Here is a 24,639-nt window from a genome sequence, read left to right as displayed (position 1 = left end):
GAATGGCAGTGATCCAATCAGAATCAAGAATTCAACATACTGTAACACGGATGTAATTGTGAGCATGGAAGGGAGGCATCATGAAAGGGTCTCGTGACTCCCCTGAAACAAAAATGTGTCGACTCTCACCTAGCTTAGTAGTGCAGATACAATCTATATGGTCGGTTTTAATTGGGGTCTGCGGTGGTAATTTCCTACGCTTGCTGCAATCCTGCTGTGACCTTTGAGAAGTGGAGCTTATAATGTACCTCAGAGACTTTATTTCTTTTCAAAATTGTTGCCTCTGCCTAACGGTATGGCAACATCAGCAGACTGTTGAAAATTATGCTCTGTCTCCTTTGGCTTTCTCCGCTCCGAGCTCTCACATATCACAGCCCTTTTATTTTCTCATCCTCAAGATGTTACTGTGCTTTAAGATGAAAATAGAGAGCCTTGGCTTTGCTTAGATAAACAACAGAATAAGGGCAGTTTTGTCTCGTGTTTGCCTTGAATGGTGCTAAAATACAATTAAACAGGTAAATGAAGCAATTAAATCTGTGTCATTGCAGTTGTTTTCCGTCTAAAGATAAAGGTCGACTAAAGCGAGAGTGCCCGTCTGCTACATGACTCATGAATCAAACTAAAGCTATTTAAGGAACTGAATTTAAGAAAATATATAATCCTGCCCGAGCACTTCTATTAAGAATTCAGTTTCCAGTGTTGAATTGAGGCTGTTGTGCTCATTACTGCTGTATTATATTCATTACAGTGTATGTTACTGATTAAAGCTCTATATCTTTAAGAGAGACCTTTATGTACTCGCACTGAAACATGTGGACACCTTTTTAAGTATGAGGATATGAGGTCAAATGCATATATGCATAAACGAGTATATGTGGTCACTAAAAGTCTTTGAATGGCTTGGCAGTGTTTAAAAGAGCTTTTCAGAATACGTTTGATCAATGCAAAGGTTGTTTGTTACGCCACCTCTAAACTGCACATTGACTCTGTTGACTCTCAAAGCAAGCACTGCTTTGTTTATGGTTATATCTGCAGAACTAGTTTCGGTTTCTCTTTTTGAATGACGAATGTAGACTATTGATACCTGCTGATATATACCGTTATTTCCTTACATGCAGGCACAGAACGCACATGGCAGTCATCTGTAGTGTTTTCAGTGTGTGCAAGCGCAGCCTTTTGGCTCAGACACAGCCGACGCGAGGCGACAACACTGTCAGCTTTTGGCGCCGCTTGTTCTTTGACGTTGGCTTGGTGTGTCACGACCTTAAAGGAGGAGTTCACCCAAAAATGACAATGATCCTATAATTTACCTTCAAGCCATTTTATGTGTAGGCCTATATGACTTTCTTCTTTCAGCCGAACACAGTCAGAGTTATATTAGATAATCCTGGCTCTTCCCAGCTTTGTAATTGCATTAAATAGAGTTTCTGAAGCTCCAAAAAGCACATCCATCCATCATAAATGTAATCCATCTTCTCCAGTGTGTTAATAAATGCCTTCTGAAGCGAAGTGATGGGATTTTGTTTGAAAAATATCCATATTTTATCCCTGGCTTCTGGAACAGCCGTACACACATTCACGAGAGAGTCAAGTTCCGGTGGAAGGGTGACCTCTGACCCAAGGTATGACGAATAGAGAATTGAGGAACGAGGAAGCGCAGAGGATAGGTCATTAATTAGAAGTCTATAACGAGAACTTTTAAAGAAATCTGTTTGTTCGTTCATTAATTAATTCAATTTCTTTGTTATTAGGTAAATATGTAATGTATTTATTTTAAATAATATTTTATTTAATATTAACATTTATTTTAATTTAATATTTATGTTTATATAAATTACTTATTGATTATACCAAACGTACTACTATTTTGAGGCTCAGTCTCTAGGAGAATAGAATAATAAATTACAATACGTAAAATAATACTTTTGAAATGTTATAAACTGAAATAGATAATAGGAGATATGGATTCGTTTGATGTAAACCAATCTTAATTCAATATGCAACTTGATTTCTGGCAGTAGTTTTTTTTTATGCCAGTGGGAGATTAAACCTCACAAAAACTGGCAAAGTTTATAAAACAAAAAAATTGAGAGCACATCTCAGGCTGAATTTATCTAAAAAATTCAATTTGAATGACTTCTATGCAGTAAGTTAAAAAAAAAAGGAAAAGAGGTATGAGAGTGTCCTGCAAGCGCTTTAAAAATACATTTAATGAATATGAGAACCTTTCTGTCTCTCCTTTTCTCCTATTGCACGTTTGGAGCATGATCAAATCAAGTCAGTCAAAATTGGTGCACTGCATTCGCACCCCCGATAATAAACAGGCATTTTCCATCCAGCAGATTTCAGCTGTGGCTTGAGGTGTCTGAAACTCTATGATAGCATTCAGGCTGACATTGAGACGCCTGACAAAGTCTCACAATGCCTAACAGAGTCTCGAGAACAAAGTAGCTCAAGTCTGGTGTTTTTATGTGATCAAGTTCGACTCCCTGAAGCACCTGAAAGTAACAAGTAGTTTATGAAAAGTCACTAATGAGGATCTATGCAGTCTTGTGTTTGATGTCACATCATTGCTCAGTCTGTCTGTGAGTTCATTGACCTCACTTTCCTTGCCGTCTCTGTTCTCTTCCTCCCAGTTGCGTTGCTTCCCCTCGTTAAGTGTCTCATTAGACCTGCAGATGAAGTACAGGGCTAATGACAACATTATAAACCGTCACAAATACGCTGCGAACATGTAGCAGCTGTGTTCTTCTTATTACAGCACTGAGCAGGAGAGATAAAGAGAGAGATTTATGGCCATGTTTTTTGGGGGGACAGATGACATTGGTTGGAAGACTGTCCTACCTGAGATCCCCAGGTGGAAATGACTCAAGCAATCAGGGCGGTTCAGGGCCAATACCATCACCAGCAGATTAGAGAGACTAAGAGGTCGACCGCTGGGTAGTTTTCTCTTATGAATTGTTTTGGGGGGGAAATTGTGTGTCTTGGTGCAGAGCCTCGCATGATATCTGTGCATGCAAGGAAGTTGCTGACTCATTTCAACAAAATCCCATAAAAACCCATTTGAGTTTTCAAATTTCATAAAGAGAAAGCAGGTGAATTGTTCTCCGAGAGTAAAAAGACTTTCATGGATGAGTGTCACAAAAACTGTCAAGAACATAAGCTGGGTCATTTCACAAAATAATATAAAAGTGAACATTTATTTATTTATTTGTTTAGTCTACAGTGTATACCATACAAAATAAAGTCATTTTTTTTGTAATATTATTACATTGTAATATAGCAGTTTTCTATTTTAATATATTTAAGATATAATTTATTCCTGTGATGGAAAAGCTGAATTTTCAGCATCATTACTCCAGTCTTCAGTGTCACATGATCCTTCAGAAATTTGCTGCTCAAGAAATATTTCTTATCATCAATTTTGAAGATATTTTGCTGCTATATTGGATTTATATTTTGAATTAATTTACTGTAATGGGACATTAAATCAAAAATAAATTATTCATTTAGATTATACATTCAGTACATGTTGCGTGGCTTTTTCCTGATTATTTATTTATTTCAAGGCTTGTATTGATCGAAGGTCATCGCTGAGATTAATGAGAACTACACAGAAAACTTTCAATAAAATTACAATAATAAGAATTTTTTTATGAAAATGTGTTTCATTTAAATATGCCAATGTATCGGTCCGAAAAAAATAGTTTTCATTGTCCATTTGCAAAACACAATTTGAGATGAGATATGATCCTGGCAGCTTTTGTGAGATTCCCCAAAATAGTTTGAGCTCAACATAATGATAGTATCACATTTTATTAGTTTGGCCCATTATGGATTCCCTGTAATTCCTTTCAAGTACCTTATTCATCATAAGTTTGCCTATCCAGGAATCAAATCTGATCTTGCACAAAGCTCCAGATAATATGAATGTGATTAAGCTCCTCATGGCCTTTCATTCTGCTGCAGCACCATTGCAGGATCTCTCGTTCATTTTCAGCTCTGAAATTCAAACTTCATGAAGTTAATTAGGCTTTGTGTGAGAGGGACTGGAAGAGCAGCATATGCGGCTACGAATGTGCTGAAAAGACTAATTTTGGAACCGAGCGAGGAATTAACCCGAACTTGAGGGAAGAGCTCTATCTAATGCTGATGGAGCTTTCCTGCTCACATCCCTGTATAACTGGCCAGGCTTTTTCACAGAAAAATAGATGATGTACCAAAACCGTGTGCATTTTTCACTGAATTTCATCATAAAAGATGACTAATAACACAAAGTGTGATTATTTTCGCACTAGTAGATTTCTTGAATCTGCATCATATGCAGAAGAATGGGCTATACCCCCAATGAGAACTGCTGGGGGGCTTCAGAAAAGAGGAAGGAACTTTGATTGTAGCTCAGTGGTTACACAAACCTCGATTCGAGAATCTGCAGCAATACTTGAGACTGAAGTGGAAAAATAAGGGAGAGTATTTCAGCCGTTGTGAAGTGCAGTTTTAAGCAAAGAGCGGAATGCACTCTTTGGATTTTGAAGCACGTACGACTTTATAGATTGCTGTACAATCAATTTATTCGTCAAGCACCACCGAAATCATCTTTATCTGACAAAAACATGGCCTCTTCCCAGAACTATGTGCGTCTCGCTTGCTGATCTAAAGCCCATCCTTACATTAATACCTGTGCTGCTTTATAATGGAACATTGTGTTTTTGCTGAGTTTCAGTATTTACTGTATTAGTTGCTCGCTGTAACACATATACATAATTTGTGGAGATCAGCAGTCAATTCCCAATTGAGGAGCTCCGTTTAATTTGTACCTGAATATAGCAGTCTGTTCCAGATGTTATGTAAGATGAAGCACCTAAAGTAGATCTACTTTGACTGTTCTTCTGTGATTTATTTCCCTTACAAGACACACAAGAGCAAAGGGAGCTGCTCATGAGGTTTTACTGGACAGCATATCATACAGAGTCGACTTGATTCTGGGGTGCTGATTTAAATAGGAGTTATTTCATGTTTTGATTTGCAGTGGTTTTTTAAGTTATCCTAAAATGCTCAAACAAACCAAATGATCCAGGAATATTCAGGGTATTCGTGGTAGCAGCTAGACGATTAACATTTTACTTTAGCATGCCTTTTTCAATTTGAAGTTTGGTTGAGCTGTTATATATTATTTAGAGAGTAATATCTTTGAAGAATGTTATATGTACTAGTAAGAGCTAGAAGGTATTCCTCAAGTGAACAAAAGTGAGTTTATGCAAATGAAGTACTGAATAAATTTGTCTAAATTAAGACTGCAAAAAACATATTAACCCAACAAAGACTTTTTAGTGATATATTTATGTATTGAATAATATATATATATATATATTGAGTGTGTGTGTGTGTGTGTGTGTGTGTGTGTGTGTGTGTGTGTGTGTGTGTGTGTGTGTGTGTGTGTGTGTGTGTGTGTGTGTGTAATTGTATTGGAATTCTGAAAGGTTATGCCCTTAATATTTTATGATGTTGCAACTTGCCTTGTGTAAAAAAATAGTTTAGTATATAAAATTATAATAGAAACATATTGTGAAATAATCTGTCACAAACACTCAGGTGGTTTGGTTGCTCTTAGTTTCTGTTTTCATGGACTTTCAGTTTTGTTTTCATCAGTCACTTGTTTTTTTCTTGTCTTAGTTTCCCGCCAGTCATCAGTTGTCATGGACACTCATCACATCATCACACCAGTTCGTCATCTCCTCATCATCACTGTGTGTTTAAGTTCCTCACCTTCTCTCTGTGTTTGTTGTGTGTGTGTTACACATGCTGTTACTTTGTCTTCGTCATAGTGGATTACCTGAGTTTATTTTCATTTAAGGCCCTTTTGTTTATTGATACCCTTTTGAACTCTCCTTCATCATCACCTTTATCTGGTAACATGATCATTGCATTTTATATTGTTATAAAATACATATTTTTTATTTTATGTATATATACTACTGTTGGGGTTAATTTTATTTTATTGAATTTAAACTTAATAAAGTAAAGCAATAAAAGGTGTAATCCGGCAATAGTAAAAGGAAATAAGCCACAGTCCTCACCTGTTAGATTTGAAGATCTCCAAAGCTCATACTGTATGCAGTGTTTGTGTTGAGTCTGTAAATCACTAGAACAATAACAGTTTGAACCAGTTGTGAGCTCAGTTTAATACCATCCTGTGAATCTGGCCTCTGCTCCTCTCAAGCATGGCTAATGAGCAATTACACGCTCACACACACAGACACATAAACACACTAGGAAAGATGGATGGCACTCATAACTTAGACTGAGATGATGGCGGTGAGACACGGAGGCAGCGTTTTGATTCACGGGAAGCATCACCTTGTATCTGTCCTGTAGCCTCGCTCCAAGGATGCAAGGCGTAACACGGATGATATTTACTGCCGTAATGGCTCCTGTGCTGTTGTTGTGCCATATGTTTAAGGCCTTAACACACAGATGAGCTCTGAGTGAAATGGCATGTATGTGTTGTGGGAATCATTCATTTTAACATGGAACTGAAGCATCCAGACATATCTCAACAGGCCAGATCAGGTATTAAGAAACACGATTGTTGCATGAGTGTGTTCAAGCCAAAGTGATAAAGTATTTTTCACTTTGAGTTTTAGTTCACCACAGTTTGTAGCTTCTGTTATTTCCAGGTCTTTGACCATATCACTATGCGACATGCCTAACAACTCACTTTACCCATTCACAATATAGCATTACCTCTGTAAAAGTTACTTTGTAATAAAATATTAAGGACACAAACTTTCTTAAAAAATATTAATATAATATAATTACATTTTGTATTTTAAATGTATTTATTTTATTGTATTCATTTAAAAATCTTTTATTACATAGTAAATTTAAATTATTTTTTTTTAAACTTGACTGTTTTTACTGTCACTTTTGATCAGTGTAATGCATCCTTAAAAGTGCTTAAACGTATTAGTTTAATAAACTTTAATTATATATATATATATATATATATATATATATATATATATATAAAATACTATCTGGAACAATATATTGACCAATCAGCATACAGGGTGAAATTATGACCAGAACTATCCTCTTTATAATTAGAAATAAAGCACTCCAGCAAGTTGCATTGCTGTTGCTTAGAAGATGCAAATTTGCATCTAAACCTCTCAGACTGACAAAATTCACACAAAATAATTTCATCCACATAACATGTATTTCTTTATTGGAAAATCTTCTGAATTACATCATACGGATAAACACAATCTTAATGGCATTCTTGGTTAGCATAATGTTAGCATCTGAAGCTCTCTCTTCTGAGCAAACAGTTGAATCCATTCAAGACAGTGTCATTCGGATACCAGAGTAAAGCAGGTAGTGCTTTATTGTATTGCACCTTTTTACCTGCATTGAAAATGGCAGAGCAGCAAATCATTCCTCTACTATGTTCCTGTTGAGTGGGAGTGACCTTTGGTAGGGTGTAATATCAGGCAGAGAAAAAAAATGCTAGGAGAAGCAGCCGAGCAAAAGAAGAAAGGGCAGTTTGTTTATGATCACATTACACTGTAACAGAGCACTGAATCTGATGCCAACGCTAAGGAGATGCTGGATCCTCTGATTCGTATCAGAAAGGTCAGGTAATTTAAAAGAGCAGCCCATTATCAAACCTATAGAATATGCAAAGCCTCTCTGCAAGAGGAGATTAAAAACATTAGTGTGTGTGTGTGCGTGCGTGCGTGCGTGCGTGCGTGCGTGCGTGTGTGTTTGATTCATGAGATGGCAGATAGAAGATTGAAAGAGAGTGCAGGAGAATGTTTCATATTCAGCCTCAGTGTTGGAAGAATGCACTTAGGCTTTTTATTTTTAACTTTCGTATATTTCTTATTCAACTGTTCTCGTATATTTCTTATTTAAATATCTGTTAAAACAACTGACTTTTGTAGCCGTACTGCATAGTCGTCTTTATACATACAGTATGATATATTAAATACTGTCTTTATGGCAATCAGTGCATGCTGATTGAATGATTTTGTTTCGTGTTACTTTGTTTCATATATATGACACAATATATGCATTTAGAATTGCCCCATTATTTAAGATAAGGGGGCAAAAATACCCCTGTTTTTTATATTTATACAATTTAATATAGTCAATCAATATCAATGTTTCACATTTTTGTAGTTTACATGGAGACGATAACGGTGTCGTTTTCAAAAACGAGCACTTTGAAACCCTCGTTTTCAAAAGCTTGCATTTTCATGCCCCCAAAATGCCATTGTCGTGTAAATCAACAGCCAAAACACATAACAACAAATTCAGTTTTAGTTGAAGACTTATGTTGTGTAAATGGCCCTTAAGGATGAATCAACAAACTAGTCATTTAGTGAGGTGGACTAGTTTATCTACTTTTTTTGTGTGTGTGGCAGTGCTTTAAAGGAGATGAATTTAAAGACAAGTTCTCAGAGAGGGTGTTAGTTGGCTATGGCAGCTTGTTAGCAGTGATAAAATACTCCACTAATGCTATCTAAATGCATCCCCTTAACATTGTGTTCTTACATTCAGTCTGTTATATTTCTTAATAGTTGGTAAGCATGCAAAAGACAGATGTCTTTGATTGTTTTTAGCTTCTCTTACCATGTTCGGTGCATTTGAAGATGCTGTTTCTTGTTAAAAACAGTTTTATTTTATTTTATGTTAAAACGTCATTTATCGATCCCTGTCACTTTTTGACGATTTTGTTCCACTTTACGAAACATCTCACTTTTTTATATATATATAAAGAAAAGCATCTTCAATTCTTGAGCAGGACTTTTCATTGTGTTAGTGTGTGTTATAATGATGGTGATCCGGCACTGAAAGCTGAGGGTTCATGGCTGTTATCAGTGGCAGAAGGTGTTAATCTTCTCTTGTGTACACAGACATGCACTTCGATCTATCGCTGTTCCACAGCTGCGGCGGCCCGTTTTCCATCGTAGTCAAACCACCAAATGCAAATAATTATATCCAGCTCTTGATATACATCCACTGAGTTATAGGAAATTTTGCTTTATTACAATAAAATGTTCCTCAGGATGAATTAGAACCAGACAAGTTGAGATAAATTAGCAGTATATATTTTAATTCTGAGTGTATAAAAAAAATATTAACATTTTACACTTTCACTAAAATAAAACTAGACACTATTAGTATACACTATTGTTCCAAAGTTCACTTAATGTTTCTTTGGTAAGATGTTTTTGGGAAGAACATTCACCAGGGCTGCATTTATTTGATCCAAAATGCTGGAGATTGTATTTAAAAAAAAAATATTACAATTTCAACAGTTTTCTGTTTTAATATATTTTAAAATGTAATTTATTCCTGTGGTGGCAAAGCTGAATTTTCAGCATCATTACTGGAGTCTTCAGTGTCACACGATCCTTCAGAAATCATTCTAATATGCTGATTTGCTGCTCAAGAAACATATATTATTATTTATCAATGTTGAAAATTCATATTTTTGTGGACATCATGATGTGTTTAATGCATTGCTGAAAAAAGTTTATATTTTTTTAACTCTTACAGATCCCAAACTTTTGAACTATAGTATTGTGATTCTGAGCAGAAAAACAAAAACAAAAAAAACTATTATTGGTTGTCATGTTGCTTTATCCGGTTCAGAGAGAGAAGGCACAGATTGGCTGTTATTCACAAGTGTCCTTAAAACTGGCTTAAGAAAATAGACTGTATACAGTGTCAAAGGAAGCAGAACAGCAGCAAAAAGGCTTAGAATGCGAGTTAATTAAAGAATTACATCGTCAAACGCTGTTGTCAGGAAATGGCAGGATTCGCTGAAGCACATTATCGGCTAGTTGCCCTTGTTAACAGCCTCTTTACAAAATGAATAAGAGAAATTGTCAGCATTTCAGCTGAGATTGTGAGCGCACAATGTGGCCCCAGTGAGATGTGTTTACCGGGCAATACACCATTTTATTCACAACTATTCTTAATGATTGAGGTCAGTCTGGCTCTTTGTATGGGGCTCTACAGTAGTCGAATTAACCAGCACTAGATCATAAAGTTGCAGAGAAATGTATTCAGTCGCTGCTGGAACTGACCGTTAAATGATCTCACACATGGAAAAAAGATGAAAAACCTACTGTGGGTTAATAAACACCTGCTTTATTGTCGTTTTTGGGTTCATTTATCAGTTTATACGGAATATATACAATATGCAGTCTGATATTTACCAGTTATTGCTTTCTGCTCTCGCATTGTTTACAATCGCCGATGACAAATAATGGATACGAGACGGGTCGGTTGTCGAGATTTTATGCAAGATGTTATCCACCTCGTGTAGTGCTCTGGGTTTGTGTGAGTCCTTGCTTTTTATCTCACGCTGTGCGAGGAAAGCCCTTGTCCGTGTAGTGCTGTGTGGGGTCGCATAAGATACACCCTTTCTGATAAGATAAGCTAATGGAATCTGAAGGTCACCGAAAGGTCATTCTCCCGAGGCATCGCCGCTGTGGAAGAGTGGCAACACATCATAATGATAAGGTCTTCCCAGCTTCCTGCTTACATATACAGTTGTGATAAGTGGGATACTTACTGTTTGAAAAACTGCATCAAGAAGAAATATATGCATTGGAATCGCAGTATTATTTTAATAAACCTAGTTATTTGAAAGTAATCATATAATGCTGCAATTGCAATGCATATATTTCTTCTTTCCTTCATTAACTGCATCAATGTGTGACCTTGCTATCTGATCTTTCAAGGTTGAGTGAAATTCAAAACAGTCAGAGGTGGATACGCTGCTTTCAGTAACAGACAGAAATTTAATTAGCCTCTTTTTTTTTGCAAGTTAATTAATGACTTACAGATAGATTTTCACCTGCTAAAGGTGTTTGCATGCGGCTGGAGCTGTAAATCAAGTCCCCATGGTTTTCAGTGCTAAGCCCAGTTAGAGACCTTGAGTTATTTGAAATCTTCACATTGGAGTAATGAGTTTGATCACATCCAAAGCCAAACACCCACACTCTTAAATTGAGCCAGATGGAGACTGTCTCTTCATTATGATGAAAACAAACAAATGTGGAGTTAAAGTGATCTACTTCTGAAAGCTACTCAAATTTTATGGTCTATTTGAATAGAAATAAATAAAAAAATAGATATATGCCTCACAAACTTTGTGTGCATGTGTGTTGTATTAAATTGTTTTTGCAAAAACTGCTGAACTAAATGCATCAGCAAAGTAGGAAAAAGTTTTTCTCTTGCACCAATGCCATTAAAGAACCGGCTTACACTTTATTTTAAGGTGGTCGTGTTACAATGTAATTATACATTTAAGGCCCTGTTTACTTACAAGGCCCTTGTATTAAAATGCGTTTAGGTCGATCGGATCACAAGTAGAAGAGGGAGACGCATTCCAATTTACACCTGGTGTTTTAATCCATTTCTTTTGTCCACTTTCAACCACTTCTATCCTGATTTCTTCGAGGGGAGGGTCTATGGGTGGGTAAATGTATGGGCTTTTTCAGATCTTTCGATCTAATGGACGAAATAAGCTCAATCAATTTACATGACCAGAGACAACAGAAAACATATGGAGAACAGTAGCTTTCGTTTCTGCTCTGATAGTGGCAAGACAACACAGAACGCGGTGAGTGCAGTGTTAGAGATCAGGAATGGTGAGAGAACATCGTGCTTGGTACATTTTTCGTCTTCAAACCAAACTTGGGTCTTGTTAGCGCGCTTCCCATAATGTTCACTCTTTAGATCAGTTGGAGGAGAGTAGACGGTCTTTTGTGGATGTTCGAAACGCATTTGACCACATGAGCAGCTACACTGCATGAGCGTCATTTATTTTAATTTTATATTTATTTTTATGTTTATATTTGTATTAAATATTTCTTTATATTGTTTGTTGTGGTAGGGCTAGTGAAAATATTGTCAGGGCACTGATGTGGCCAGCAGAAAAGAAAAAATGAACCTGATTTGGTTAATGTGGAAAACTTATGTCCGATCACTGAACTTTACATCTCCTCTGTCCGTCAGCTTCCCATTATATATTCCGGCTCAGGGAGCTTAATTCAATCCATCAAGTATCCCCCTCCTCTTTCACCCTATTTCTAGCTCTTTTTCTCTCCCTCTCTTTTTTCTTTTGCAACCGGTCTTCATTAATCTCAAACTCTGTCTAATTATCGTTAGCCTGCACTGAGCAAGTGCAACATTTTCTCTAAAGGAAGCTGAAGAGCCATGGATGGCCTCGGAAGATACATTGATCCTTTTTTTCCCGGGGTGCACTTTGTATATGGTGACTAATAGTCCTGTTTTACGGCTTCACTGGCAGTGTTGTGGTAGAGACTCACAACCCTGCCATTGATCGTCTTGTGCTGCAGATTTATGAGACACTCTGTGACTGTCTTGCAGACACTGGCTGCCACATTACCCTCATATTGAGCGAAATGGATACACTCTGTCACCTCAATATGTTAAAAACCAAACAAATACGCATTAAAGTGATCTACCTTTGAAGTTTGCATCTGATGCAGTCAGACACCCTGTCTCGCCATGTTTGGAGAATTTTTGAAATATTTTCAACTAAAATGAGAGATTACGCAAGCACGGTCAATCGGTGTGTCATCAGACATCAAGATTAATTATTTAATTACATGTTTTGGACCATTTTAAAGCACCATAAAGAGGAACCAAGCAGTTGCTTCAAATTGTACTGCAATTTTCAGTATTTTAAATAAATCCATCATACAAGCATATGGCTCACGATGGACAACTAGTTAACTAAACAAGAGAATTTACTAATCAATAACTAAATTTGTTTGTTTTGTTGAAGTTTTAGTTTAGTTTTTGAGGTATTTTTTAATTTTGTTTTTGTTTAACTTAGTTTTACTTTTTTCTATTTCTTTAGGTTTCATTTTTATTTTACTCTACTTACACTGGTGTTAAAAAGTTTGGGGTCGAAATAATATTTTTATGCTCACCAAGGCTACTTTTTTTTATACACGAAACGTTAATATTGTGACATTAATAACTGTTTTCTGTCTAATAGATTTTAAAATGCAATTTATTCCTGTGGTCAAAGCTGAATTTTCAGCATCAACAGTCTTCAGTGTCACATGATCCTTTAGAAATTATACATGCTGATTTGCTGTTCAAGAAACATTGCTTATTATTATCAATGTTGATACTTTTTTTCAGAATTCTTTGATGAATAGAACGTTAGAAAGAACATAATTTATTTGAATAGTAAACTTTTGTTACATTATAAATGACTTTAAAAAAAAATCTTCCTGACCCCTAAACTTTTGAATGGCTGTGTATTTTTTGCTGTGAGACATTTTATCTTGTATCCCCTTTAAAGCAAGGTTGTATGTTTGTTTGTTTGTTTTTTGCACATCTAAAACCATACAAGTGCATCAACATTTAAGTACAGTTGTTGTCATATAAATAATTTTTAATCGCCCACATGGGCTACTGTTTCTACTGTTAAATATAAAATGTGTCTATAAAGGCCCGTTCACACCAAGGACGATAAATATCGCACCAACAAAGACATAGTTCTAAAAATCGTTCAACATGTAAAAGAATAGCAGTGTTCCCACCACATCTGTTTTGATAACTACTCAGAGAAACATTATTGTTGTAATCTTGTGGACGGTAATATAGTTAGCTTTAAAGTTCTCGTTCTTGGTGTGAACGGGCCTTAAACTCTCTTGTATTAGTAATGTGTTTCTGTTAAGGAGGTTTTTATTGCTGTCATTCTCATTTCTGCCGTCTCTTCCTCTCCTTTCCGCTCCCTCCTTGTCATTCTTTTATCATATAATGTCTTTGTCTGCTTGTCTTCTCACTGTCCTCTCATTGTTCCTGTACCTAGACCTAGTGAACCAGTTCTGTGAGCAGGTCCTGAACTTCTTGTTTTGTCCCTACTCTCCTGCCATAGCCCCGTCCTCCCCTGGTGTTGACTCCGTACCCTTGCAGCGAACAGGAAGTCAGAATGCCACAGGGACGTTTCCCAGAGGCGGCTACGCATCCGTTCAGGGTGCCAATTACACGGAAACTTACCGCACATTGCCGTACTGCTCATCGGTGGAGTCTCCCTACAGCAAGTCCGGCCCTGCCCTGCCACCCGAGGGCACCCTGGCCCGCTCTCCCTCCATTGACAGCATTCAGAAGGATCCCAGGTGAATTTGCACGCCTATTGGACCTTTTTCACAGTCATTGCAGCGCTCATGCCAGGTGCAGATGGCAAATGTACACATATCGATCCAATTTTAGCTGGAAGAGCATCTGCTGAAAGGGTTTTCAGGGGTTGTTTGTATTTTGGAGGCCCTTTTTAGGGTGACCACCTGGTTATTGCTCTGTTGCAGGACAGCAGATGTGATTTTGCGGAACAATGCGGCACACTTGGGAGAGAGATAAATGTATTACTGTTAGACTATGTAAATATGATTTAAATTAGTTGGAAAGCCTAACTAGCCACTCTTAAAAACAAAGTTTCCAGCAGCAACCACATATAAAACACATTTTAGTCACATTCTTAAAATAACTTTTTTTCTTAGTGTGGCGAACATTTTAATAATATAAAGAAAATTGTTTCCACTATAAAGAACCTTTGTGTAATGTAAAAGTTGCCTATTATGCAATGATGTATAACTGTTTGTCGACGTCTTGCTCAGGAGGCGGTCTTTTGCAGATGTATTTGCCCATGTGACGTCACAGATCCCGCAATATCGAAACAAGCTGTTTTTGGAGCTTGGTGAAATAAATGCTTTGTTTATAAAGAGGAGGACCTTTTAATCTATGACATTTTCAATATGTTTTAATGGTACAAAGAATTCTAAAGATCAAGGCAAATTTGATTTCTCATGTCATGACCAGGGGTGAAAGCATATTCAGCCTGCTCAGTAAACAACTGCTCATGACATAAATGAAAAGGAAGGGATTTTGTAGCAAAAGAGTTTCCTTTTGTAATCTTCACATTAAAGCAGTTGACTTATCAAAGGCTAATCCTGCTGGGTCATTATACTGCCAACACATCTTGTGCAAATAAATCAATTGAATAAATAAATAAATAAGGCAATTATAATAAATATTTTAGCATGTGATACTCTGTTTGCCATGATTATGATTGTGTAAATACATTTAGACGGCCTCTGCACAGGGTCGCACCACAAGGGCTTGCAGAGTCTTTTTACATTTATTTGTGTTGATTTTAGAGTGGAGTTTCTGGCTGAAATACACTATTCCTTGTTGTTTGTATATTTGCTAAGTAAATAGCTTTTGGAAGTATGTGGTTTGTTACACCTTTTTGCACTTTGGCTGCCAGACACATTGAACTTTATGCAGTTTTTTACAGACGTCAACAAAAATTCTGATTAGTTTCTCGAGAGGATGATGTTTCTAAAGCCCCGTGCTGATAATAGAGATACACTCAGTCAAAACATGCACTACACTGACAGGCATAACCATAAAACAATATGACAGGGAACATAAACTGTAACTTTATAATGTCACAAAAGATTTCAATTTCAAATAAATGTTGTTCTTTTGAACTTTCTGTTTATCAAAATATCCTGAAAAAAACATGCATCACTGCACCACAAACATAAGCAGCTCAAGTGTTTAATTTCAACATTGATAGTAATAATAAATGTTTCTTGGGTACCAAATCAGTATATTAGAATGATTTCTAAAGACACTGACACTGAAGACTGGAGTAATGACGCTGAAAAATTCAGCTTTGCTTTCACATGAATTATAAAATATTTTAAAACAAGAGTTATTTTAAATGGTAATAATATTTCACAATATTCACAAGTTTTACTGTATTTTATCAAATACAGTGCTTAGCATAAATGAACACACCCATACTAAAGTTGACTAAAAAGAGGAGTAAAAAATTATCTTTTGGAAATTGATCTTAATGCCTTTTCCAAAAAAATGAGGACAAATCCAACCTAGCTAGGCTGTGTTCACTTATGCTAAGCACTGTAAATGCAACCTTGGTGAGCATAAGATACTTTTTTCAAAAACATAAAAACATCCTAACCCACCCCAAACTTTTGAATGGTAGTGTACTTATTTCACATTTAATGTAATAGGGAAAAAACATATTAGTATATTTTGCTGCTTTTCTGGCTCTGTGACTTGTACAAATTAATGTGATAGATTCTGCATTGATATTCAGTTGCTATGGTGTTCTGGATGGTTGTTAAGGTGCTGAGTTATTTAAATGTGTTGCTATGCTGTTGCTAGGGTGTTTTGGGTGGTAGCTAAGGTGCTATGAGTAATTTTAATGTGTTTCTATGCATTGTTCTAAGTGTTTACAAAATTGTTAATAATAGAACACCATGTTTATGTCTATAGTACAAATTGTGTGTAATGAGTTGGAGTCACTAACCTACCATTAAGTATGAGAATAGTAACAGTGATGCTTGCCTTAGCAAACACCATTATTTAATATTGACTAACTGTTGAAAAACCATAATAATGAAGACATAGGGTATGGTCCAGCTCCATTTAAATATGAATACTTTTTTATTCTTCACACTTTTTTCTAAAGATACTCTACTGTAGATGCCATAAGGAATCATTGAAAGAAAAAAATCCAGGTTTTCCTTTAAATTCACACATTCTCTCAGTACCACTCATTTATAACACTTTATTTATTTTTAAAGGAGTCATTGATATGTGCAATGGTATTAATTAAATCACTAAACTTTTTTTCCATTTATTTCGTCTGTTAATTGGACAGAGTTGATCGCATGTTGCCATTATGCAAAGTGGCTCCTCATTGCTCGGTGTTACAGTAGTCCTGGAAAACTGGACAGCAGATAATTATTACTGGTGACACACACACACACTCTGCAGGCGTTTGGCTGGGGCTGATCTTGGTTAGGCTAATGAAGGCCACTGCAGTCTAGCAATATTGCAGTTTAGTGTTGTTAGTCCTTGCAGAGCTGATGACTACATACTGTTAGTGTTGGAAAAAATACTTTTAAATGGTACAAGCTACACATAATGTAAAGTAACGGATGGATGGATGGATGGATTGATTGATGGATGGATGGATGGATGGATGGATGGATGGATGGATGGATGGATGGATGGATGGATGGATGGATGGATGGATGGATGGATGGATGGATGGAGTGCAAGTTCTTTAGTCTGAGTGTAACTAAGTGTGATTCATATAATGGCAAGGCTTTGCCTGGAGTCATTCAGTATGAATGGAGCACAACTGGGACCACCCACTTTTTCTGCGACCTTGGTTGCTGAAGTATTTTTCCCATTAATGTTCTATAAGGATTTCAATAGTTTTAAAGAGATCCTAGATTGAAGATGTATTTTTTTTTAAATGGCCGAATAGCCTACTAGAAAAAGAGTTGATGAAAAGTACTCCGATGACCTACTACTACCGGCAAGTTTCTGAATCTTACTATCCCATGAGTCCCATGAGGACACGGGAGGAGGAGTTGTGAATGGCACCGTAGGTCACATGACACTGACAGCAGGGCAGGTGTAGTACATCCGAATATCAGTTTATAATATAAAGAAAAATACTAGTATACAGTACAGTAGTAGTAGTAGTATAGTATAGTATAGTATACAGTAATACAGTCACAAAACCAAATGTAGTACCTATTATATAGTATGTGATTTTGAAGCAGTATCTACTTATCCCATAATACATAACAAATAATGTAATCAAATCACAAACAACAGTACAGTATAAAACTATTAACTGTAAGTTACTGTTTGTATATTTAAAGTTTGTTTTTTTGTGAATCGAGTCATTCACAGTGCTTCATTGGAATAGAGTTTGCTACAGAGCTCATTTGGCTTGCCTCTTATGGTAACTTCAACTTCTCTGTTTGATGGATTCAAGGAGGATCTCTCCTCAGTAGCTAGTAGCAACTAACTCAGTAGTAGTAGCACTTTACTGTGTTGTTTGTCCTTAAAAATAGTACTTTAAAAAATGTATTAATTAAATAAATACACATTTCTGTCATGAAACTCTAGATGGCGCAGGCTGATCCGCAGGCTAACTCAATCTGCTTGCAATCACATAATTCTCTATAGGGCACAGCTGATTGGTTCCTGCTGTATCAGTGTCTAATGGTCTCGCTGCAACATCCAAGTACTTGGTCAGCATTTGCTGTATCAGTTCCAGCAGTTTCAAAAACTTTCCACCTTCCCCAGCTCCACCTGTATAGATCTCCTACGGGTAATTCATGTTTGCTATATTGTACAGCAGCAGCATGTCTTACTTGCTCACAGTAGCGTGTTGTGAGTGTATTGGCAGTAGCAAGTCCCGAACTTGCTCTGCAGCAGTAGCATATCAAATCTATTTTGCCTAGACCAAACATATTAACATTGTCATATCCATTACCATGCCAAACACTCAGAGTTGTCATGACAGAAATATTTTAAAATGACTTTGAAATCACATTTGTGGGATCTACATAAGCATATAACATATTTTAACGAACTCAGAGATCACAGTAGGTCTTTGTTGAATTTTTTATATTTTATTGTTTAAAATCGGTGTCTCTATGGTGACAATTAATGTTTTTTCCCCATCAGGAACCATTCTGCTTGGTTGGATTTATGAGCGAACATAAGGCAAATAGCCGATGACCCAAACACTGAACAGCACTTGTTCTCACGTGTGACAAAACTCTAGCTTGATCTCTTAGGAAAATGGCTTATTTAATTGCATTTTTTGTGTATTTTCCTGTGATAATAGACCGTAAGCAGGTTATGACTCTAATGAAGGTTATTTCTGTTCTGGTGTTCCTTCCCTAGAGATGAAGGGATGAGGGAGGACAGGTATGCTAACTGCACACTGCCACAAGTGCTGCAGCTCATAACAACTTTAGACATCCCCGGCCCACGGCAAGTGTGAAGCACTGCTGAAACGTGTTTTTTTTTGTATGAATTTGGAAGGGCAAAGTGTTTCCTTGGGTGAAACACTAAACTATTCAAAACAACAAAAAGAGTCTTTGACCTTTCCACCTGAAGGCGGCACGTGGTACAACCCAAAAAAGCGAGAAACAAAGCACATTACTGACAGCCCTATTTAACAGTATAAAGTCAGAATTGTTCTCAAGTCTCAAAACATTCTCGAACAATTCTTATCCACAACACGCAAGTTATCAAGTTTGTGTGAAATCCATAATTCCCACGACTAACAGGCGGCTAGAACAACTGCCTCAAAGAGAATCTTAGACAGGTGTTTGGGAGTTGAGATATCTGTCAATGACACGCTGTGATTATAAACAAAACGTGCATTAGCAAGTTATTAACGTTCATCATGCGGCTAAAAATATGGTTAAAGCACTCAGTAAACTGTCAAAATTTGCAGCCACTCCTGTCTGCATCGGGGCTGCGACACCATGGCACTTGGCACGGACTTTGCGAGAAAATCTTTGGCAGACATTATCGCATTACGGTTGCTGATGTGGAGCGATAAACAAAGTTATGAGCCATCTGCAGCACGAGAGAACATGGAGGAAGAAGGGAGACTGAGGGATGAAGATAAATGAGTGTGATTGAATGGGGGTTATTGATTTGCCGGCGTATCCCGCTGAGCTGGAGAGAAGAAGAGATTGCCTTCGGAAAATAAAGGGCTCTGCCCTTCTCCTTCCCCCTTCTATTGATCAAAGCTTAGGTGCAAAACCTTTTCAACACAGTCATTATTACCCAGGCACCATGGAGCCTTTTCTCTGCTTTGTTTTAATGTGAACTTGCACTCAAGTTTTCTTGTCCGCGTCCTTGTCCGCTCAGGGACAAAAACATGCTTTTCGACGCTGCAGCATTGACATATACAAATGCACACTGTGATTTACAGAAAGCATCTTGTGCCACTCAGACTTTGGTGATTCCCTTGAGTGGTCGCCTAAGGATGGTAAATAGAGAACCCTGCAGTGCTTGTGAAAGGTTGGTTGGCATTATTTTATGGAGGGTCTGTGAAATTGGAGGTCAACCTTCACATACACATTACTGTGGCAGGGTGGCAATTTGAAGCATTAAGCGGCTTATGCACAGCAGTGCTGGACTAGTTTTAGCTAAGCAGTGGTATTTAGATTTCTACATGAGTGTAATTTTTTAAGACTCCGTGTTGTATTCATTGTTGGCTCTAACTTCCATACATACGTTTAAGTTAGAATCCAACAATGACGTCTTTTGAAATCCCTCAGTTATTCAGTGTAGCAACAAAATGAACACTGCTTCAATATTACATATTACAATAATATTGAGCCTGAAGTCATGTAAGGTCCTTTTACTACCATTGAAAACTGAGACATAGATGGCTCCAGTTGAAACGGAGTCTGCAGTGTGAAATGAGAGACATGAAAGAATCACTGGTTTAAGATTGATGCAGTTCACCAATCAGAATTATTTCAGAGAGCCGAAGCCCCGCAATCATTTTTCATCAAACATCATCGTTTGAATGCAAGTCAATGGAAAATACTTTATTTGGATTTTACAACAGAAAAAAAAAAAACTTTTATACTGAAAAAAATTAAACTAATTGGAATAATTTTCATTCAGAAATTGCTAGTTAATTTCACAAAGAATTACAAAGAATTACGGCAAGTAACAAATTGAATTAAAAGTGAAATAGAAAGACTGAAATAGTATTTTCTTGTAAAACCTACTTAAATAGTTTTTGTTGTAATTACAACTTATATTTTTTAGTGTATGAGTGAAATCACAAGAGTTGTGTGACAGGTAGAATTTTTCTGGAACTTCCAATTTCTATTCTATACTCTGCCAACAGTTAATGAAAATCATAAAACGTAGATGTTTTATATGGACTGTTAGTCTGTGTAGTAGCATTACTGAATGAGTTGTTCAAAACAATGATTAATTTACTGTGTTCCTCAGAGATGCGTGACGGTCCTGCTCTGGATTTGTTTGGAACTATTTTCTACCAGTAGTAACCAGCAGTATTTTGTCTAAAATGTAAGTTACTCAATATGACCTTCTTTTTATTGTGCTGTTGTTTAAAAACAATATCACATTCGCAATTGATTTGAATATCAGCACTGCTGTGATGCAGCTCGCCTTCTTTTAGAATAGCGATAGAAAAAGGTGATTGTTGTGCATTAGAAACACACCTACCTTAAGTTGAGAAATGCCTCCAATATAGAATAAAATGCTGGAGATTCATGACCTCTACCATAGCCATGCTATCTTTAACCTAACCTTGACTTGACTTGATAAATCACCCTTCTGTGTTTCCCTTCACAAAGACTGCTGCATCTGTGACCCTGAGTGCGTCATTTCCCTCATATCTATGTTCAGATCAGTCACTTAAGAAACCCCTAACATGAAGATGTTGATAGCGAAACAGAATGGCACAAATGATACCTTGTATTATTATGAATGATGCATTTACTACAGCATGTGGTTACATTGCAATGCATGAGTGCATATGTCATTGACTGTACAGGTGGGTTTATGCTGTGTTAACTTACAGTGAGGAACATTATGACGCATGACTCCAGTGTGACTCAGTGTCAAGTGCTTTGTGATGGAAATTGAGTGCCTTGGGGTTTGTTCGTAATAGCCATGCAAGTGACAGCTTTTGTTGGTGTATTTGTTGCTTTTTCAGTTTTTTGTAGTTTAAGTGGCAAGAAGAGTTTGTGGCAACGAGTTTTTCAGTGTTGTCACATCTTGTCACCTATGGGAAGATGGAATTGTCACATTTCATCCTACCAAGTTTGCACCTGGTGTTTATGGTAATTACTGTACATTTACTGTCAAAATTTTCATTAGCTTGTTTGAGCTGACATTAGTGTAAATGCTTGTTCTGTTTGACTCTCGCTCTTCTCATTATTAGAAATATTTATGGAGTAAAATAATATTATCTCATTATTATAATATATTTATATTTATTTTTAGTTTAGTATCATCTGTGATTTGAAAATAAAATAGTAAAATAGACCCAATCACTGGTGTACTGGAAACCCCCACAACCCAAATGGTGACCAGTTTTAAAGTGCCTTTTGTTATGCTTTTTTTCTGATATATTACCTTTCATGTAGTGTGTAATATAGCTGTTAGGGAATGTAAAAGGTCTGCAAAGGTACAAAAGATCAAGTTTATGATAAATGTAGCTATATTGAACTGTCTGAAACAAGTCATCAGTAATTGCAGTATTGCTTCCTGCACGATCTTTGTGCAGGATTGGGTTGGTGCAGGAGGTTTGTAACAAATTTGCACAATGCCAACCTATGGTCTTCATTGGCTGCCTGCGAACAACGTCTACTTTGACCTGCCCTCAAACACTGTAGATGTTGCCGAGGCCTGGAAAAGTTTGGTCCGTGTTGTCGACCTGTCGAGAAGTTGCTGTTTTCTGCGCTGTGAAAGCAAATCCACTTTGCATGCACTTCCACAGGATGAGGACCCAAATTGATATGGTTAAAACCAATGCCATCGTTAATGTTTGCTTTACTGTGAATACAAGTACTGAGGAAGCAGAAATTCAGATATGGTACTAAGCGTTTTGTTTCCTACAAGCGGTAGATCAGTCACAACAGATTGGGCCATCTGACCAATCAGAGCAGAGTAGGCTCTCGGAAATGAGGGGTTTAGAGAGACGGAATCCATTAATAGAACCATTTCAGACACTGTGAGAAATAAGGTGATGCTGCCATGTATATTATAAGAAAAAATTTGTTTTTAGATCTCAAATGTATGTAAACCTATTGTAAGAATTAAAATAGCATAATAAAGGCACTTTAACCACACAGTGGGTATTTGGTATTTGGTATTCGGTATTTGGACTTTAGCCACACATGAAAAGATATTTCAAAATATCAAACCAATCAGCATCTGCAAACACTTGTTGCTGTACCAGAACTAATTTCTTGAAGGTATAGTTTACACAACTTACAATTCTGTCGTTTACTCACCCTTATGTTGTTCCAAAACAGTATGACTTTCTTTGATCTGTAGAACATAAAATAAAATTTTCCAGTCAGTGCTCACAAAAACTGTTTGGTTACCAGTATTCTTCAAAATGTTATCTTTTGTGGACTACACAAGAAAGAAAGTTGCACGGTTTGTAACAATATGAGGGTGTGTATATGATGACAGAATTTTCATTGTTGGGTGAACTATCATTTAAAGTTCACACAAACTCGAATGTGAGAGAATTTTTATTTTATTCTTTTTAAGTGTTTTAGGGCCACTGAATTTTTGATTTAGGTATTTTGAAGCAGGCTTGTGTGGTTGAGCATTGGTGGTATGGTGTATATGAATGCTACCTGAGTGCTCTGTATTAAAAAAAAACTAAAGGGAAGGCAGTATGGATTCCTGGAATAGACAGATGGTGAGTGAATCAATGAACACAACAAGATGTGCGGGTACGCAAGGTTAATGCACAATGCTGGTCGTGTCAGATACATCAGGTTAATTTAATTGACATTCCCATAGCAGCCAGGTTGAATTATAAGAAAATGTTGTCTAAGCAAAATCATATCTTTAATGTTTGGGGTCACCACATTTTTAAGTGTGTATGAATATAACATTATCTGAGGTGGTGTATTTTATGTGGTCGAGGCAGAGGCCGAGTCATGTGTTTGGGCTGTATTATCAGAGAGGTTGAGATTCCACCATGTTTAACCTTGACAGTGACATGTCCTGACAGTGACTCAAACCAAATCAAGCATTCAAAATCAATTACATGAGTCAATGAGGTTGGGTACTATACCTAAAGGTCGTTTTACACGGTACACGGTAACCACGAGATCCCAGTTACTTTTCAGCAGGAGAGAGAATCAGCAAAAAATAAAACGACTGTCATGCATGACTTTTCATGCACCACACGGTCTAGATCTATTTTGCTGAAATTGTTATGATTAGTATATGCCTTCAGAATTGCTGTTTCTAAAATCACTCCCTTTTCCCTAAAAAGTGACATAGGGAATAGTGAATGAATGTGTGATTTTGGACACCACAAATGGCTGCCCATCACACAGACCTATTCTGATGTGGTTAGCCTATTTAATTTAAATTGACTCTTAAGTTTTGCCTCCTTGTTTACTGTTGCTAACTCAGAACATCCCATAGGAATGAAATGGAGATTTCTGTGAACAGTGTGATTTGTTTGTAAAATTTGCTCATTGACTGGTTATTATTTATACATGGGCTAGATTGCCAAGCATTTGGATTTGCTGTTTTTTTATTAATTTGTTAACTTATGCAGCAATGTAATTTACAAACTGCATAGTCAAATCAGTCAAACTTATGTCAGTATTTAAAAAATGTAAAATATAAAATTACACTTAAAACTCACCGATCCCCCATACTTACATTAGAAAAGAACACAAGCCTATTTGTGGCAATGGCAACACTTGATTGGTCAGTAATATTTTTAGCTCATTTTATGTATCATATTCACAGTAATCACTTCGTTCAGAGACGCAGCATGTTTTTTGCTCACATCCATTGAATTAAAGCAGTTGCATTCGCGCGTTTCACACCACCTTGATTTTAAATACCATGTATTTGGGTGGCGAAATAGAAAAAATGTTAGCATTAAAAGAAAAACATGAGTTCTGTATGTTGTTTGTTTTTGTTTTTTCGGCATAGTTTTTCAGCATATTTCTAATTGCACAAACA

The 24,639-nt window shown here is 36.7% G+C and overlaps 1 protein-coding gene across 6 annotated transcripts in view; it reads left to right on the top strand.

The window, feature by feature from the left end:
- Positions 1–24,639, top strand: part of ctnnd2a (catenin (cadherin-associated protein), delta 2a) — a 329,118-nt gene that overhangs the window by 193,763 nt on the left and 110,716 nt on the right. For 3 of the 6 annotated variants that reach the window (XM_077244713.1, XM_077244717.1, XM_077244715.1), the window contains one exon: positions 13,943–14,183. In XM_077244713.1, coding sequence (XP_077100828.1) covers positions 13,943–14,183 — 241 coding nt within the window. Of the gene's footprint in view, positions 1–13,876; positions 14,184–24,639 lie in introns of all 6 variants that reach the window. The other 3 variants (XM_077244712.1, XM_077244714.1, XM_077244716.1) reach the window with 1 other exon arrangement.

Source organism: Siphateles boraxobius, unplaced genomic scaffold, assembly GCF_051911475.1.
Source record: "Siphateles boraxobius isolate OS27281-9 unplaced genomic scaffold, OSU_SipBor_1 26, whole genome shotgun sequence".
NCBI lineage: Eukaryota > Metazoa > Chordata > Actinopteri > Cypriniformes > Leuciscidae > Siphateles > Siphateles boraxobius.
This window is presented reverse-complemented; position numbering and strand designations above follow the sequence as displayed.